This window comes from Psittacula echo, assembly GCF_963264785.1.
Source record: "Psittacula echo genome assembly, chromosome: 26".
Classification (NCBI taxonomy): domain Eukaryota; kingdom Metazoa; phylum Chordata; class Aves; order Psittaciformes; family Psittacidae; genus Psittacula; species Psittacula echo.
This window is the reverse complement of record NC_137761.1, coordinates 1,703,675-1,721,718: the sequence shown is the minus strand read 5'-3', so window position 1 is coordinate 1,721,718 and position 18,044 is coordinate 1,703,675. Positions and strand designations below refer to the sequence as shown.

General features: G+C 66.8%; 3 protein-coding genes across 7 annotated transcripts; all 3 read right to left on the bottom strand.

Moving 5' to 3' along the window:
- Window positions 1-458: 458 nt before the first annotated feature.
- On the bottom strand, window positions 459-3,783 carry F11R (F11 receptor; the record flags this gene model as incomplete). Its single annotated transcript, XM_080634872.1, has 8 exons — window positions 459-472; window positions 562-669; window positions 971-1,073; window positions 1,155-1,357; window positions 1,440-1,583; window positions 1,660-1,773; window positions 1,877-1,933; window positions 3,591-3,783. The coding sequence occupies 8 exons, from the start codon at window positions 3,781-3,783 to the stop codon at window positions 459-461; spliced, it is 936 nt and encodes a 311-aa protein (XP_080490998.1).
- Window positions 3,784-4,240: 457 nt separating this feature from the next.
- On the bottom strand, window positions 4,241-8,764 carry USF1 (upstream transcription factor 1). Of its 5 annotated transcripts, none has more exons than XM_080634984.1 (11): window positions 8,627-8,764; window positions 7,884-7,950; window positions 7,029-7,078; window positions 6,510-6,628; window positions 6,326-6,427; window positions 6,049-6,241; window positions 5,878-5,965; window positions 5,607-5,728; window positions 5,181-5,275; window positions 4,962-5,090; window positions 4,241-4,850 (listed from the first exon to the last, which is right to left on the bottom strand). In XM_080634984.1, exons 2-11 carry the CDS (start codon window positions 7,889-7,891, stop codon window positions 4,761-4,763), a joined length of 996 nt encoding a protein of 331 aa, XP_080491110.1. In that variant the 5' UTR covers window positions 7,892-7,950; window positions 8,627-8,764; the 3' UTR covers window positions 4,241-4,760. The 5 variants fall into 5 exon arrangements, with proteins under 5 accessions (XP_080491110.1, XP_080491112.1, XP_080491111.1 ...); XM_080634986.1 differs by having other exon boundaries at window positions 5,607-5,691; XM_080634985.1 differs by having other exon boundaries at window positions 5,607-5,665.
- Window positions 8,765-8,857: 93 nt separating this feature from the next.
- On the bottom strand, window positions 8,858-15,288 carry ARHGAP30 (Rho GTPase activating protein 30; the record flags this gene model as incomplete). Its single annotated transcript, XM_080634871.1, has 12 exons — window positions 15,154-15,288; window positions 14,849-14,951; window positions 13,708-13,852; window positions 13,523-13,605; window positions 13,338-13,445; window positions 13,140-13,267; window positions 12,917-13,061; window positions 12,208-12,308; window positions 12,030-12,107; window positions 10,669-11,219; window positions 9,150-10,105; window positions 8,858-9,104 (listed from the first exon to the last, which is right to left on the bottom strand). The coding sequence occupies exons 1-12, from the start codon at window positions 15,245-15,247 to the stop codon at window positions 8,858-8,860; spliced, it is 2,739 nt and encodes a 912-aa protein (XP_080490997.1). The 5' UTR covers window positions 15,248-15,288.
- Between the last annotated feature and the right edge of the window lie 2,756 nt (window positions 15,289-18,044).

Here is an 18,044-nt window from a genome sequence, read left to right as displayed (position 1 = left end):
GGGATGGGGAATGGCAGGGATGGGGACAGGGAACAGTGGGGCTGAGAACAGAGAATGACAGGGATGAGGATGGGGAATGCTGGGGATGCGGGCAGGGATACCAAGGATGGGGATAGGGAATGGCAGGGATGGGGACAGGGAACAGCGGGGACAGGAAGTGATGGGAAACGCATGGTTCTGAGTTACCGGCTGGGCTTAAACCACGACCCCAGGGATGGGGACAGGGAATGGGGACAGGGAACAGGGCTGGGGCTGTCCCCGTGGTGCCCCTCACCTGGCTGCGGTGCGAGGGTTGGCTGTAAATCACCTTCTTGCCCGTGGTGCTGCAGGAAGAGGAGGGAAGGGGGAGATGGGACAGGGACCAGACCCCCCCTTGTGCCCCCCCCCCAGCACCCGGTGCCTCCCAAGGACCTTCCCAAGCCCAGAGGGAGAGGACGAGCAGGCAGCAGCGGCTTCACTTACTCTTTTCTCTCTGGAATAGAAGGAAAAGCTGGAGTTAGGGGGGGACCTCATGGGGGGGGACACGGGGGGGACATGGGGGACACAGGGCCCAGGACTCACTGCTGAAGAAGCCCCGGCTGTAGGCAAACCAGATGCCGAAGGCCACGAGTGCCAGCACCATCAGCAGCACCACGACAGCGGCCACGATGCCGCCGACGTTGACCTCACCTGGCAAAGGGAAGGAGGGATCGGGACGGATGAGAGCGGCCGGATCCCGGTGTGGAAAAGCAGGAAGAGAAGCCGGAGCAGCCCCGGCATGAGGCCAGCAGCAGCCAGGGCCAGGATCCGACCTGGATCTGGGTAGATCCAGCAGCCGAATCCAGCTTTAGGTGTCCCCAGGGGCACTTTTCCCCTTTTCCTGTCATCAAACCAGGCTCTTGGGAATGCCAATGGGATCATTAACACTCATTGGACACCATTAACAGCAAGGGAGTGATGGTGCCCTCCCAAACCTGCTGCTGGTCCTTACTGGCTTCCATATGGATAGCATCAGATCTCTGGGGGGATCCCACGTTGTTGCTGGCCTCACAGCTGTAGTCACCGCTGTCGGAGCTGCCGAGGGGCTGGAAGACCTGGATGGGAGCCGGGATGTGAACGCGGGATGCAGGGACCCAGGGATGGGATCCCCGTGTTCGGAGCCCCCCCCCACTCACCAGCTCGCCCGTGGCGGTGTCCAGGCTGTAGGAGGAATTGCGGAAGCTGGGGCTGGATTTGGGATCGGTGGGGAGCAGCATCCCATCCTTGTACCAGCGGAAGGAGGGGGGGGGCGAGCCGTCCGTCTCGGTGCAGCGCAGCACGATCCTGCTGCCGATGGTGGCCGAGGTGGGGACGTGGGCCACGGGCTTGGAGGGCGGCACTGGGGAGCGCGGGGGGCTCAGCACCGGCCCCACACCGCGGCGGGGACAGGGATGAGCCGGGAATGGGGGGCACGGGCGCACCTTGGACAATGAGGTTCACCTCGGACTTGGCGATCTTGCTGCCGTCCCCCACCACCTCGCAGATGTACTTCCCTGTGTCCGCCCGCGTCACCGTGAGGAAGACGATGGCGTTGGGGGAGAAACGGATGCGGTCCTTGTACGGCTCTGGAAGAGAGGGAACGGGCTTGGGAATGGGGCTGGATGGACACAGGGAAAAGGGGGGTGCCCCATACGGACGTACCCGTCAGTTCCCCCCCGTAGTAGAAGAGCACAAGCGAGGATCCCTTCTGGAACTTCCACTCGATGCGGGGGTTCTTCAAGCCGAACTCATAGGCGGCACAGGGAATCTCGGCGGCTACGGGGAGAAGAGCGGCGCTGCCGACCCGTGCCACCGGAGCAGCACCGCGGCACCGGGAACCGCCGGCTCTCCGCGGGGATACCGGGATGGGGGCACTCACGCTCGTTCTCAGGCACTTCTTTGGTCTCGTAGGTGACCTGGGCTCCCACCAGCGACACTGCGGAGGGACAAGGAGCCGGCTCCGGAATCCAGCGGGATCCAGGGAGCAAGGAGGGGGTCAGCGGGAGGCGGTGGTGACGGGCACCGGGGTGACACCAACACCCGCTGGGACCCAGGCTCCGGAGCTGGAAAATCCCGTCCGGCTGCCCCGGGTGCGTCGCGGCCCTGCCCGGTTCCTGCCCGGTTTCGGCGCACTCGGACACGCACACGGACACGCCTGGGCACGCGTGTCCATTCCCTTCCCTGAGGCCACCGGGAATGGGCACAGAGGGGGACCGGCTCCCGAAGCCACCCCGAAACCGGGTGGGAAGAGTGATTTTGGGGTGAAACCAGGAGGAAATGGGTGTTTGGTGTCCCCAAGCATAAAGGGTTTCTCGACACAAGGGAATGCCATCGGGCGCCCGGCATGGAAAAGCCTGGAAGCGCGGAGCAAGGAGGAGGGCAAGGATTTGGGGTGAATTCAGGCGGATTCGGGGCACCAGCAGCAGGCAGAGGCCATCCCATGGGATCACCGCCGGCTCCACCGCGGCCGCGATCGGGTTAATCCCGAGCGGCTCCGGGATCGCTCCCGCACAAAAGGGCAGGAAAAGGCACCGAGGCCGCGGCCCCGCACCCCGAAACCGCGGCCTTTGGAGCCGCGGCCCCGATACCGCCCGAGGGGAGCCGGCCCCGGGACCCCCCCCGCACCGGCGGCACCAGGAAGAGCCCCGGCCCCGGCCGGGATGTTTGTCCGCGGCCGGTTTCCGGCCCCGGGAAGTGCGGCCGGATCCACACCCTCCGTCACTGGCCCCACCAAGGACCTCGGTACCCCCATGCCCCCGGTACCGCGAACCCCCCGGTACTGAGAGACCCCGGTACCGTGATACCCAGAACCGTTCGGTATCGCGAAACCCCCGCTACACAGAAACCTCGATCCCCCGAGCCCTCGATACTCCAATAACCTCCACTTCCCGGTACCGTGATACCCCGAACCCCCGTACCCCGAACCCTCGTACCCTGAACCCCCGCTACCCGCGATACCCCCGATATCCCGAACCCCCGGTACCGCGAACCTCCCGCTACAGTGAACCCGCCGACATCCCGAACCCCCGGTACCGCGAACCTCCCGCTACAGTGAACCCCCCGATATCCCGAACCCCCCGATACCGAGGGCCCCCAGTACCGGCGATACCTCCGACACCCCGAGCCCTCGCTAGAGCGAACCCCCCGGTACAGAGAACCCCCGGCACCGCCGCTATCCCGAGCCCCCGCGTGTCGCTGGGAGCGGCACCGGCTCAGTCCTCGCCCGTCTCCTTTGGGGCTTTACCCGGTGCTGGTTCCCTCCCCCGGGGTGACCGGTAACAAAGTTCTTCATCGCCCATAAAACCAACCACAAACCGTAAACAACGGGGCGGTGCCGCCGAGCCCGCGGTGCCCCCGCGCCCTAACGGGGCTCCACCGGGCCGGGAGGGCTCCACCGGGTCACCAAGAGCCCGTTATCGCCGTGTGCGGCAGCACCGGGCCCCGGAACCCAACCCCCCATACCCCCGAACCACCGGTACCGGGCACACACACACACACACACCCCCCCCCATACACCCGGTACCGGAGGCCCCGAGCCCGGGCACCGGGGCCATTGTCCGGGCACCTCGTGGCCCCCCCCCCCCGGCACTCACCGGCCGCGCCGAGGAGCAGGAGCCAGGGCCCGGGGCCGCCCCGCGCCGCTCCCGCCATTGCCGCCGCCGCCGCGCCCGCGCCAGGTGCGGCCCGGCCCCGCCCCGCCCAGGTGAGCCCCGCCCCCCGAGGGGTTGGACCAACCGGGTGCCGCCCCTCCGCCAGGTGCTGCGGAGCCCCGCCCCCCCACCCCATCGGCCATTGGCTGCGGCGCCTGTCAGCACCAAGAGCGGACGCGCGCCTCTACCAATGACGAGTCGGCTCGGCCCCCCAGCGCTGATGTGATTGGCTAGGGCGAAGAGGCCGTGCTAGAGACAGGTGTGAAAAGGGGTTGGGCGGGGCAAAGCCTGCTGGCCAATCAGAGAGCGCTCTTAAACTTCTGGCCAATGGGCGCGCGTTGCGTCCGTCGAGAAGGCCCTCAGGCGGGGAACCCGGCCGTTGCCATAGCGACGGGGCCTGCGGCCTCTTCAGACCCCGAGCGGCTCCCGGTGCTCCCGGTGCCCCCGCCCCCGCCATCCCAGCACCTTCCGGTATCCCTGGGGGGGGGCGGGCAGGAGGGGGTTGGGTGCTCCCCCATGCCCAGGGGTCCCATGGGTGCTCTGGAAGCCTCCATGGGTGCTGGGGGGGGGAGGGGAATGAGCGGCGGGCTCTGGAAAAACAAATCACTATTTTTATTTATTTTTTGCCTTTTTTTTGTGGGGTTTTTTTGTTTTGTTTTTTTTTTTTCGTTAAATTCAGAGTTTAAAAAAAACCCGTCTGGCCCCGGGGGGGGGGGGAGGGGAAGGGAAGGGAGAGGGGGGGAGGGGGACACACGGACCCCGGGGACCCCCAACACCCCCCCGGGAGGGGGTGTCCCATGGGGGGGGGGGGGACGGGGACATCACGGGCGCAGGCGGGGGGGGGGGCAGGCAGTGCTTGGGGGGGGGTAGGGGGGCCGGCGCCCGCCTGGCCGAGAGCGTGTGCACGAAGCGCGGGGGGGTCTGGGGACACAGGAAGTTGATGGGGGGGGGCACAGGGGGACACGGGGGGGGGGAACACAAACCAAAGGGGAGGGACCTCATGTCACGCCGGGGGGGGGGGGTTTGGGGGTGCTGGGTGCTGGGGGGGGTGTGTGGGTCGCAGGGGGGGGGGTGTCCCCCGTGTTCCCCCCCCCCCCGGTCCCCGCTGTCCCGTCAGTGGGTGTCGTTCTTGATGACGATCTCGACGCCGTGCTGGCGGAGCTGCGCCCGCAGGATCAGGTTCTTGTTCTTCAGGTCCTCAACCTGGCACCGGGATGGGGGTACCCATGGAAAAGGGGGGGTCAGGAGAAGCACGGACCCCCCCCCCGCCTTGGGTAAAGGGACCTAAATCCGCGTTCCCCCCCCCCCCCATACCTGCTGCCGCAAGACCTCGTTGTCCATCTGGAGCTGGTCGAGGCCCTGCAGCTCCTCGGAGAGGCGGTGGTTGCTCTGCCGCAGCTCCTGGATGTAGTCGCAGGCTTTGGACAGGATCCCGCCCTTGCTCTGGGGATTGGGATACAGGGGGTGAACGGGGGGCACCGGCACCCCACAGAGCCCTCCCTGAGCCCCACGGCACCGCGGGGGGGTCCGCACCTGCCCTGACTTGGTGTTCTCCATGGAGCAGTCGGGGATGATCTTGGAGAGCTGCACGATCCAGTTGTTGATCTTGTCCCTGCGCCGGCGCTCCACTGCGGGGGCACAGAGGGGTTGGGGGGCAGCAGGGCCCAGCCCCAAACCAGCCCCCCCCGGCTGGGCTGGGGGTCACTGCCCCCTGGGCTGCTGCACCCAGTCCCCAGGGGTGGCAGAATGGGCCCGTTTGGGGTCAAATCAGCCTCTTTTTGGGTGCCCTCGGGGCTCCCCGAAGAAGGTTTTAACAAGAGCTTTGGGGTGTCTCCTTAGAGCTTTTCCATCCAGGAATTGGGAGCCGGCAGCGGTAACCCAGGGCTGGCTGTTATCCCGCACCGGATCCCGCCATCCCACACCGGACACGGGATGCTCCCCCCATCCCGCTGCCGGTACCTTCGTTGTGCTGTGCCCGGCGCTTCTCGTCCCGGGTGGCTCGTGGGGCCTCCGACTTCCTGGGGGAACACCGGCGGCGTCGGTCCTGGTGATCCCGGTGAGGATCCGGCTCCATCCCAGCCCTCCCCATGCCGGCATGGGGGATGGATCGGGGTGATCCAGCCCGCTCCGAAAGCACCGGAGCATCCCCCAGCCAAGTGCCAGGGGATCCAGGAGGGGGGGGATCTGGGAAGGATCCAGGGGGGGATCTGGGGGCAGATCCGGTACTCACGGGGAGTAGGGGTGGGCACGGGGGGCAATGGACCTCTGCGGGCCCCCCTGCAGCACCTCCTGCGGCGACATCATCACAAAGAACTGCCCTGAAGGAGCCAAACCACCACGGGGTGAGGTGAGGAGCACCCCAAAACGGGCCACGACCCCCCCCGGACACCCCGCACCGTACCCGTAGGGGTCGGCTGCCCTAGGAGGGCCTCCGAGTTCTGCGTGGTGACGACGGCGGTGGCCGTGGTGCCCGCGCCGGCCGAGGTGCTGGTGTCGGCCACGGCCGCGGTGGGGAAGTAGGTGTAATGGGTCTCGGTGGCCGTGGCCTCCGTCTCCACCGCATCCTCGCTGGTGAAGGCGCCCTGGATGACGGCCTGCAGCGGGGGAGCACAGCGGTGCCGCGGTGGGACAGGGCACCGGAGACGGTCCCCGCCGCGCTCACCGCCACCGGCACCCACCTGTGTCATGGACTGGGTGGCGGGGTAGCCGCTGATGGCGCTGGTGCCCTCCGTCTGCCCGTCCAGCTGCCCGTCACCCACTTGGATCACCCTGTACATCACCTACCGAGAGCGCGGGGCTGCGGCGACCGCCCGGTGCCACCGGGCCCCCCGTCCCGCCCCCCGGTGCCGCCGGTGCCCGTACCTGCGTCCCGCCGTTCTCCGTGCGAAACACATACTTGATGTTGGGGTCGGGGAAGGTGGCTGCAGACTGGATGCTGGCAATGGCGACGCTGGTGGGATCCTCCCCTGTGGCCACTGCACCTTAAGGCAAGAAGAAGGTTCTGGGAGGCACTGGCACGGGGTATCCGAGGAATGGGGATGCTCCGGCCCTGGCAGCGCTCAAGGCCAGGTTGGATGTGGCTTGGAGCAAGCTGCTCCGGTGGAAGGTGGCCCTGCCCGTGGCAGAGCTTGGGACTGGCTGAGCTTTAAGGGCCCTTTATCCCGAATCATTCCATGATTCCGCCCCATGACAGGGAAAGGGCCAGGGCAAAGGGTCCCCAGCGCTGTCCCCCCTCTTGCAGGGACAAGGCCAGGGCCTGGTGTTAAAGCACCTCCAGCCACTTCCTGGTGCTAAACTGGGCATGGCCGCAGCTAAACCAGGGCAGCCGGAGCCCCGAACCCCCTTATAGCCCCCCATACCCCAGAGGGGGTCCCCACTCACCTTCCTGGATCTGCACCGTTCCCTCTTCCGTCTCGGCTGCTTTCTGCTGCCTGCAAGGAGAGGAGCAACGGGTCAGGGACCCCCATAGCCCAATGCGAGGGACCCCATAGCTCAGTGCTGGGGATCCCCACAGCCCATTATTGGAGACCCCACAGCCCATTGCTGGGGACCCCCCATAACCTATTATTGGGGACCCCATAGCCCATTGCTGGGGACCCCCCATAACCTATTATTGGGGACCCCATAGCCCATTGCTGGGGACCCCCCATAACCTATTATTGGGGACCCCACAGCCCATTGCTGGGGACCCCCCATAACCTATTACTGGGGACCCCACAGCCCATTGCTGGGGACCCCCCATAACCTATTATTGGGGACCCCATAGCCCATTGCTGGGGACCCCCCATAACCTATTACTGGGGACCCCACAGCCCATTGCTGGGGACCCCATAGCCCATTGCTGGGGACCCCCCATAACCTATTACTGGGGACCCCACAGCCCATTGCTGGGGACCCCATAGCCCATCACTGGGGATCCCCCATAACCTATTATTGGGGACCCCATAGCGCATCACTGGGGATCCCCCATAACCTATTATTGGGGACCCCATAGCCACCACTGGGGATCCCCCATAACCTATTATTGGGGACCCCATAGCCCATCACTTGGGATCCCCCATAACCTATTATTGGGGACCCCATAGCCCATCACTTGGGATCCCCCATAACCTATTATTGGGGACCCCTTAGCCTCCACTGGGGATCCCCCATAACCTCGCATTGGGGACCCCACAGCCCATCCCTGGGGACCCCCATAGCCCACCCCATGCACAGCCCCCCCGGGCCCCATCTCACCCCTTCATCGCTCTGCTCCGAGGGGCATCCGCGGGGCAGACGCAGAGGAGGCTCCGGCTTCACAGCCCTGCAGGGGCAGAGGGGACTCAGCCGGGGCCGTCCCTTCAGCCTCATCCTCCTCCTCCTCCTCCCGCTGTCACCGGAACCGGGACGGGCTCGGCTCTACCGGCACCCCCCGTGCCCTCCGCCACCGCTCCGGGCCGGCCCCGCTTTACGTTCGTGCCCCCCTTCAATGCGCAGGTGCCGGTGCCCGGCCCCGGTGCCGCCCCGCCGCGACCCCCGTTCCTTTGTCCCGGTTGTGGCACCGGGAGCGGGGGTCCGGCCATGGGGGGGGGTCCCGCACGGCGCCCCCCGCGGGTTGAGCCCCGCGGCACCCCCCGGGCCCGGCGCTCGGTGCCCCCCGAGAGAGTCCGGGCCCCGCCGGGCGCGGTGCGGCCACAGAACCGGGTGTCAGGGCCGGGGGAGCGGCGCCGCCGGTGACAGGCGCGGAGAGGCCGAGGCCGTGGCCCGGGGGAAGGTGACAGGGCCCGGGGTGGGCGGCGGGACCCGGGACTCGGGGCACGGAGCGGGGGGGACGCGCCCCGGCGGCAGCGCTGGGCCGCGGCTGGGCCCCGCTCCCCGCGGCCGGGCCAGACCCCGCGGCTCCGCGGGCGGCGAGGCCGGTGTCGGCCTGGCCCTGCCCCTCCCGCCCTCGGCGCGGTCCCGGCCGGGTCCCGGCGCCCCCCGCCCGCTCCCCCCGGTACCTGTCCGCGCCGGGCCGCCCTGCGCGCGCTCGGCCCCTTGTCTCGCCATGGAGCCCCGCACATGCGCACGGTGCCGCCGCGCCGCCATCGCGGGCCCGGGCGGAAGCGGCGCCGGTGCCCGCCCCCCTCACACCTCCCCCGCCGCCATCTTGGGCCGGGGCGCGGCGCGGCCGCCATCTTGGGGCCGGGCACGGCGCCATCTCAGCGCGCGCGGCCGCGGCGGGCGCCATCTTAGACGGCGAAGCTCAGCGGCTTCCGCCCCGCCGCCATCTTGAGTGAGGGCAGCGCCATCTTGGAGCCGGGCAGCCCCCGCCGGGCCCCGTGCCCCGCGCACGGGAACCGGCGCCGCTCCCGGTGCCGGCCCCGCGGGGTGAGGAACCCCCCGCTCGCCCCCTGACCCCAGCCCGGTCCTCGGCGCCTCGCCTGGACCCGCCGCCCGCCCGCCGCTGGAGGCCGGCCCGGACGCCGCCATGTTGTGCTGAAGGAGGCCGCAGCCGTAGACAAAGCCCAGCGCCTTTATTGCCCCGCGGCCCCGCGCTCCGCCCCGGGGCCCACCGCCCGCCGCGGGCCCGCCCGGCTGCCCCCGGGCTCCCCGGGCAGCGCCGCGCAGCTGAGGGGCCGGGGCTGCGGCCGCAGCGGGGCCCTGTGCGCAGGCAGCGCCGCGGCCGGGCTGGCGGTCACCGGGTCCCCGCCGCCGTACGTCTGGATCCGGCGCACCGGGGCCCGGCCCGGCGGCTGCTCCGCGTCCAGGGACAGGCTCCCCCGCGCCCGCCAGCCCGCCCGCCTCAGCGCGGGGCCGGGGGCAAGGGGCGGCCCCTCCGGCGGTGCCGCCTCCTCCTCCTCCTCCTCCTCCCGCTGCTGCTGCTCCGCGGGGCCCGGCGGGACCCTGGCGAACTGCGGCTTGGGGGGCACGACGGGCACGGAGCGCGCCTGCAGCACCGGCGCGGCGCGGGTGGCCAAGCACAGCACGGCCGCGGGCTCGGGCAGCACCGGCGGCTCCGAGCGGCTCGGCCCCGCGCTGCCCTCGGCGGCGCCGGGGGGAAGCGGGGATGGCCGGGACCCAGGCACCGGTTGCGGTTCCCCTTCCCCAGGCTCCCCCGGGGCGCGGGGAGCGGGGCCGGCTCCGTCCTCTTCGACGTCCTCATGGGATGCGTCGGGGCCCGGCGCCGCTCCCGCGCAGCCCCCGCTGCCGGGGTCAGTTCTGGCACCGTCCCCCCCGGTGCCCGGGGCTGCCCCCTCTGCCCGCCCCGCAGGGGGGTCCCCGGCACCCGGAGCATCCTCTGCGGAGCCGGCTCGGGCCGGTACCGGGCTCCCGGCGCGCTCCAGCGCTGCCCCCAAGGGGCTGAGGTCGTCGTGGGCGCTCAGGAACATCTCGTCCGAGTCGGTGTCGTCGCCGTCGGGCGCCATGAAGAACATCTCGTCCATGCACTCCTCGATGGACAAGTAGCTGCAGGGCGGCTCTGCCGGCGGCTCCCCCGGCTGGGACAGGGGGACAGGGGCAGGGCGAGGGTGACCGCAGGGACCCCCCTCTGGGGCAGGAAGGGACGGTGCCGCCGTGTCCCTTCCATCGCCATCCCATCCCTGCCCCTGCCAGCCCGTTACATCCAATCCATGCCCATCCTTGTCTCTTCCATCCCGATCTTCTCTCCATCCCATCCCATCCGTGTTCTCTTTATGCTCATCCCTGTCCCTTCCATCCCATTCCCATTCCCGCCATCACATCCCTATGCCCTCCATCCTCCATCCCCTGCCCTCTCCATCCTCTCCCAACCCCCTGTCCTTGCATCCCCATCCCATCCCTGCCATCTGCATCCCACCCCTGTCCCTTCACTTCCCTCCCTATTGTGCCCATCCCATCCCACCCCTGTCCCTTCACTTCCCTCCCTATTGTGCCCATCCCATCCCATCCCTGTCCCCCTCATACTCTTCCCTGTCCCATCCAGTTCCCATTCCCTCCATCCCCTCCATGTCCCCCCCATCCCATGCCCGCCCTCTGCCTCCGCACCCCCGCCCCGTTCCCGAGGCCGGCGCTGGCAGCTCACGTTCAGGAACCCGCTCTCCATCCCGTCCTCGGGGGCCGCCAGCCCCTCACCCGCCGTGCCCGGCGGCACCTCCCGCTCCCCCGGCTCCCCGTCCCCGGCGCCCTCCAGCCAGGCCTCGGCGCTGTCCAGGAAGGCGAAGGAGTCGCGGAGCTCCATGGAGAGGCGGCTCCCGGCCGCGGGGGACGGGGGCACCGGCTCTGGAGCGTCCCCCCCGGCATCCGCCTGCGGGTCGAGGGCGCCGGTGCCCAGCGCCGGGCAGGGCAGCCCGCGGGTCAGGCGGGACAGGTTGGCTGTGATGTGCAGGGGGACGGTGACGGCGAAGGGCACCGAGATGTGGACCCCGGCGCATCTCTGAGCGCGGCTGCGCCCGGCCCGGGGGGTGCTGGGCTCCGAGTGGGCGCTGCCGTCGCCCTGCGGCTGCTCCGGGGGCTCCTCCCGGCCCTCGCCCGGCTCCCGGCAGCGCCCCGGGGGCACCGGGCACGCGTCGAAGCTCTCCCGGCGCTGCGGAGGCTTCCCCGGGCGCGGCTCCTCCGGACAAGGGTCCCCTGCGCCTGGGGGGGCACGGGCAGGCTCTGCGGGTGCTCGTCCGCCCCGTCCTGCCCCATCGCATCCTGCCCCATCGCATCCTGCCCCATCTCGTCCTGCCCCATCGCATCCTGCCCCATCCCGTCCTGCCCCATCCCGTCCTGCCCCATCCCGTCCTGCCCCATCCCGTCCTGCCCCATCGCATCCTGCCCCATCGCGTCCTGCCCCATCCCGTCCTGCCCCATCCCGTCCTGCCCCATCCCGTCCTGCCCCATCGCATCCTGCCCCATCCCGTCCTGCCCCATCGCGTCCTGCCCCATCGCATCCTGCCCCATCGCGTCCTGCCCCATCGCGTCCTGCCCCATCCCGTCCTGCCCCATCCCGTCCTGCCCCATCGCATCCTGCCCCATCCCGTCCTGCCCCATCCCGTCCTGCCCCATCCCATCCTGCCCCATCCCCTCCTGCCCCATCCCGTCCTGCCCCATCGCATCCTGCCCCATCCCATCCTGCCCCATCGCATCCTGCCCCATCGCATCCTGCCCCATCTCGTCCTGCCCCATCCCGTCCTGCCCCATCTCATCTCACCCCACCCCATTCCATCTCATCCCACCCTGCCCCACCCCATTCCATTCCATCCCATCCCACCCCATCCTGCCCCATGCCATCACATCCCACCCCATCCCATCCCGCCCCATCCCATCCCATTGTATCCCATCCCACCCCATCTCCCATCCCATCCTGTCCCATTCCACCCCATCCCATCCCGTCCCACCCCATCTCCCATCCCATCCCATCCCACCCCATCTCCCGTCCCGTCCCATCCCACATCCTCTCACCATCACCGGCGGAGGGGACGGCGCTGAGCGAGTCCATGCTCTTGGCCGGCCGCAGGCTCCTTGTGCCGCACTTGTCCTCTGGGGGGAGGGAGGAGAACGGGGATGTCCCAAAGCCCGCATGTGGGGACCTGCCCCAAGGCACGGGGTCCCTCCTGCCGGGGACAGCATCGGGCCCCACCTTGCTCCTCCAGCGCCTTCAGCTTGCGCTTGGCCTCGTGGCTGGAGCGGCCGAGGTGGAAAATGGATCTCCACTTCTTGGCCTTGAGGGAGCCCTTCCTCCTGCGGGACCGGGGCACGCTCGGGTGTGCGCGAGGACACGGGTGTGCACGAGGACACGGGTGTGAGCGAGGACACGGGTGTGCGCGAGGACACGGATGTGCACGAGGACACGGATGTGCACGAGGACACGGGTGTGCACGAGGACACGGGTGTGCACGAGGACACGGGTGTGCACGAGGACATGGATGTGCACGAGGACATGGGTGTGCACGAGGACACGGGTGTGCACGAGGACACGGGTGTGCACGAGGACACGGATGTGCACGAGGACACGGATGTGCACGAGGACACGGGTGTGCACGAGGACACGGATGTGCACGAGGACACGGGTGTGCACGAGGACACGGATGTGCACGAGGACATGTATGTGCAGGAGGACACGGGTGTGCACAAGGACATGTATGTGCAGGAGGACACGGGTGTGCACGAGGACATGTATGTGCAGGAGGACACGGGTGTGCACAAGGACATGTATGTGCAGGAGGACACGGGTGTGCACAAGGACATGTATGTGCAGGAGGACACGGGTGTGCACAAGGACATGTATGTGCAGGAGGACACGGGTGTGCACAAGGACACGGGTGTCCCCATCAGGTGCTGGCTCCCACCTGTGGTCGCTGAGCTCGATGATGGTGTGGTAGGGCCGGATCGGGGGGGGGCCATCGCCCTGGCTCAGCGCCGCTGGCACATGGTACGGCGGCGGCTGCCCCCCCCCGGCCAGCAGCAGGGACCGGCGGGGGCTCTCGGCTGCTGCTGCCACCAGAACGGGCTGTTAAGGTGCCAATGGACCCCCCCCCAAACCGCAGCCCCCCCTTGCCCCATGGGACGTACCCTGAAGGGGAGCGTCCCCAAAGAGCTGCTCCACGTGGGTGAGGATGAACTCGACCACGATGGACTGGACGCGCACCTCCATGAACGCCGCGGTGCCGTTGAAGCCCGACGCCTCGATGTCCTTGGACCTGGCACGTCCGTGGGGTCACCCCCCTGTCCCCCTCCCCGCTCCCTGTGCCCGTCGCTGTCCCCGCTCACCGCAGCAGGTTGGGGGCCCACACGATGGCCAGGTTCCTGGCGTGCATGTTGGTGTGGCTGCTGTGGGCCGCCATGCGCAGGAGGTGCCGCATCAGGAACTCCAGGGTCCTGCGGTACCCGGTGCATCAGGGGCAGCGGCACCCCCGGGGGGCCACCGCGTCCCCCACGTTGCCCCCCCCCTTTACCTGTAGTGGGGCACGGGCAGCTCCTTCAGCACCTCCTTGATCTTCACCAGGCGGGCTTCCTCCATCTGGATGGCCACCGCATCCTGATGGGGACCGGGAGCCGGTGATCGAGCGCCGGCTCCCCGGGCTGGAGGTGACCGAGTGCCGCCTCTCGGGTTACGGATGGGATGGGGACAGGCGCTCACAGCGAACTTGTGGTAGAGCTGGTAGGTGAGCAGCGGGTTGGGCAGCTCCCGGCAATAGGCTTTGCACAGGGAGCTCACGCAGTGGATGTCCTGCAGGTAAACGTCCCTGCGCAGGTCGGGGCAGCGCTCGCTCTCGAACTCCTGCCTGCGATGGGATGGGAACGGGAACGGGATGGGGATGGAGGGATCCCCCTCTCTGGCTGCGCTTGGGCATCCTTGCGGTGTCCCAAGGGCTGTTGTGGTTGCCGGGGACCAGACACAGCCCCGATGGGCTGGCGATGGGGGGGGTTGGTCAGGAGGGGCCTTGGTGGCACGGGGGGGGGGATGCTGGGAATGAGGCGCACCGGGAATGGTGGCGACTCGGGGGGGCGGGGGATGCTGGGGACGCTGCGGATACAGGGGATGGGGGATGATGGGGCTATGGGGAGCTGGGGCCATTGCGGGCAGAGGGGATGCGCCAGCATGGGGAAGGGGGAAAAGTGCAACCCCCGGAGCCGGGAGGGTGGGAGGGAAACGGGAATTGAACAGGGGGAAGGAAGGAGGGGAAGGGCTGGAGCCGGGGCTGCGGGATGGGAGGGGCGGGCCTTGGGGATGGATCTGGGTTGGCTCCTGAACAGGCCCCGTCCTCATCGCCCTCCCACTGCATTCCCGCTTCCTCCTGTCTCATCCCACCAACATCCCATGTGGTCCCGTGTCCCCATTTCCCTCCTTCCTGCTCCCATCTCCATCCCATTCCCATCTTCCTCCTGCTTGATCCTGTCCAGCCTCCAGCTCCATCCTGGCTGCCTCTGATCTCCATCCCTTTATCTCCATCCTTTCTGCCTTATCTCCATCACAGCTGCTCCAGCTCCATCCCATCTCTGCTGTTCCTGTCTCCATCATCTCCTTGTTTTCTCCATCATCTCCATCCCATCCACCCTTGTCTCCAGCTCCACCCTTTCTCCATCATCTGCATCCCAACTGCTCCAGCTCCATCCCATCCACTCCTCTCCCCACCCTCTTCATCCCATCTCTTCCTGTCTCCATCATCTCCATGATTTCTCCATCATCTCCATCCCATCCACCCTTGTCTCCAGCTCCACCCTTTCTCCATCATCTCCATCCTTTCTGCACCCGTTCCATCCCCTCCGGCCCCACTCACCGCAGCCGCTGGATGTTGGAGGCCACCCCGGAGAGCCGGTAGATCCCATCCACCACCCCGTGCTGCTCCACGAACTCGGTGCAGCTCCTCAGCACCTGCGGCACTGGGGGGCGAGCACCGGGCCCCGTCACCCCCCAGAGCCCCCATCCCCATCCCCGGCCCCCCTGGACCACTCTGGGACCCCCAAACCTCAGAGGGGCCTCACCGGAAGCGCCCGATTGCGGCACTGCCCGAGCGCCGGTGACGCAACCGCGCCGAGACCCAGCCCCGGCCCCCCCGGTGCCCCCCGGTGCCCCCGCGCTCACCGTCCTGCCCCGAGCGCTGCAGCAGCTGCAGGAGGTCGCAGCCGAAGACCCGCTCGCGGGCACCGCCCTTGCGCCTCGCCTTGTGCCGCGACATGGCTGCGATCAGCCCCTGCCCATGGCCGGCACCGGCGCCGCGCCCGGGGCGCAGCGGGCGGAAGCACCCGGGGAGGAAGTGCCGGGGCCGGGGGAGCCGCGAGGCCTCTGGTGGCTCCGGGGAGCAGCAGGAAGGTGGCGGCCGCCCGCGAGGCGCTTCCTGCTCCCGGCACCTCCAAACCGCAGCCAGCGCTCACCAGCGAGCACCGGCGTTGGGAGCGCGCCAATGATCACCAATGTGTGTGCGCCAATGTGTGTGCGCCAATGTGTGTGCGCCAATGTGTGTGCGCCAATGTGTGTGCACCAATGTGTGTGCGCCAATGTGTGTGCACCAATGATCACCAATGTGTGTGCGCCAATGTGTGTGCACCAATGTGTGTGCGCCAATGTGTGTGCGCCAATGTGTGCACGCCAATGTGTGTGCACCAATGTGTGTGCGCCAATGTGTGTGCGCCAATGTGTGTGCACCAATGTGTGTGCACCAATGTGTGTGCGCCAATGTGTGCGCGCCAATGTGTGCGCACCAATGTGTGCGCACCAATGTGTGTGCGCCAATGTGTGTGCACCAATGTGTGTGCACCAATGTGTGTGCGCCAATGTGTGTGCGCCAATGTGTGTGCACCAATGTGTGTGCACCAATGTGTGTGCGCCAATGATCACCAATGTGTGTGCACCAATGTGTGTGCACCAATGTGTGTGCGCCAATGTGTGTGCGCCAATGTGTGTGCGCCAATGATTACCAATGTGTGTGCACCAATGTGTGTGCACCAATGATCACCAATGTGTGTGTGCGCCAATGTGTGTGCGCCAATGATCACCAATGTGTGTGCACCAATGATCACCAATGTGTGTGCACCAATGTGTGTGCGCCAATGTGTGTGCGCCAATGTGTGTGCGCCAATGTGTGTGCGCCAATGTGTGTGCGCCAATGATCACCAATGTGTGTGCACCAATGTGTGTGCACCAATGATCACCAATGTGTGTGCACCAATGTGTGTGCACCAATGATCACCAATGTGTGTGCGCCAATGTGTGTGCGCCAATGATCACCAATGTGTGTGCACCAATGTGTGTGCACCAATGATCACCAATGTGTGTGCACCAATGTGTGTGCACCAATGATCACCAATGTGTGTGCACCAATGTGTGTGCACCAATGTGTGTGCACCAATGATCACCAATGCGTGTGCGCCAATGTGTGTGCGCCAATGTGTGTGCACCAATGTGTGTGCACCAATGATCACCAATGTGTGTGTGCACCAATGATCACCAATGTGTGTGTGCACCAATGTGTGTGCACCTATGATCACCAATGTGTGTGCACCAATGATCACCAATGTGTGTGCACCAATGTGTGTGCACCAATGATCACCAATGCACACCAATGATCACCAGTGCACACCAATGCTTGTGTGTGCACCAATGTGTGTGTGCACCAATGATCACCAGCAAGCACCAACATTGTAAGTGCACCAATGATCACCAATGCACACCAATGCTTGTGTGTGCACCAACATTCACCAGCGAGCACCAGCACTGTGTGTGCACCAATGTTGTGTGTGCACCATTGCATGTGCACCAATGCTCACCAGTGCACGCCAACGTTTGTCTGTGCACCAATGCTTCTCTGTGCACCACCACTCACCAGTGCTCACCAAAGCTTGTGTGTGCACCAACGCTCACCGGTGAGCACCAACGCTTGTGTGTGCACCAGTGCCTGTGGCTGTGCAACACCAGTGCTTGCGCACAGGCACCAACACTTGGGTGGCCTTGTCCACGCTCGGGTGCTTGTGCCATGCTTGTGCCGTGTTTGTGCCGTGTTTGTGCCATGCTTGTGCCGTGTTTGTGCCGTGTTTGTGCCATGTTTGTGCCATGCTTGTGCCATGTTTGTGCCGTGTTTGTGCCATGCTTGTGCCATGCTTGTGCCATGCTTGTGCCATGTTTGTGTCATGTTTGTGCCATGCTTGTGCCGTGTTTGTGCCGTGTTTGTGCCATGCTTGTGCCATGTTTGTGCCGTGTTTGTGCCATGTTTGTGCCGTGTTTGTGCCGTGTTTGTGCCATGTTTGTGCCATGCTTGTGCCATGTTTGTGCCGTGTTTGTGCCATGCTTGTGCCATGTTTGTGCCGTGTTTGTGCCATGCTTGTGCCATGTTTGTGCCATGTTTGTGCCATGTTTGTGCCGTGTTTGTGCCATGCTTGTGCCATGTTTGTGCCGTGTTTGTGCCATGTTCGTGCCATGTTCGTGCCATGTTCGTGCCATGTTTGTGCCATGCTTGTGCCGTGTTTGTGCCATGTTTGTGCCATGTTTGTGCCATGTTTGTGCCATGTTCGTGCCATGTTCGTGCCATGTTCGTGCCATGCTTGTGCCATGTTTGTGCCATGTTTGTGCCATGTTTGTGCCATGTTTGTGCCATGTTCGTGCCATGTTCGTGCCATGTTCGTGCCATGCTTGTGCCATGTTTGTGCCATGTTTGTGCCATGTTTGTGCCATGTTTGTGCCATGTTTGTGCCATGTTCGTGCCGTGTTTGTGCCATGTTTGTGCCATACGTGCTTGTGCTCCCGCACATGCGCCGGACACGGGGTCCCAGGGCCCGCAGGGGTTTATTTACAAGCGGGGCCGCAGCAGCGGGGGGGGCCCCGTCCTATACAGGGTCTGTACACGGGGACCCCCATCACCAGCCCCACACATGGGGGGGCCCCACCAAGGGGCTGCCGAGGGGGGGTTGGGGGGGGTGGGGTTGGGGGGTCCAGGTTTTGGGAGGGGGGGGAGAGGGGTCGGAAGCGCCCCAAGCGCCACC

Excerpts from the sequence above, each read along its gene's own strand:
- USF1 (XM_080634982.1), bottom strand. Across the intron at positions 6,428-6,509 it reads CGGAGAACGGCGGGACGCAG|GTGATGTACAGGGTGATCCA; the intron begins GTACGGGCACCG and ends CGCTCTCGGTAG. Across the intron at positions 4,851-4,961 it reads ACGAGGTCTTGCGGCAGCAG|GTTGAGGACCTGAAGAACAA; the intron begins GTATGGGGGGGG and ends TCCCGGTGCCAG.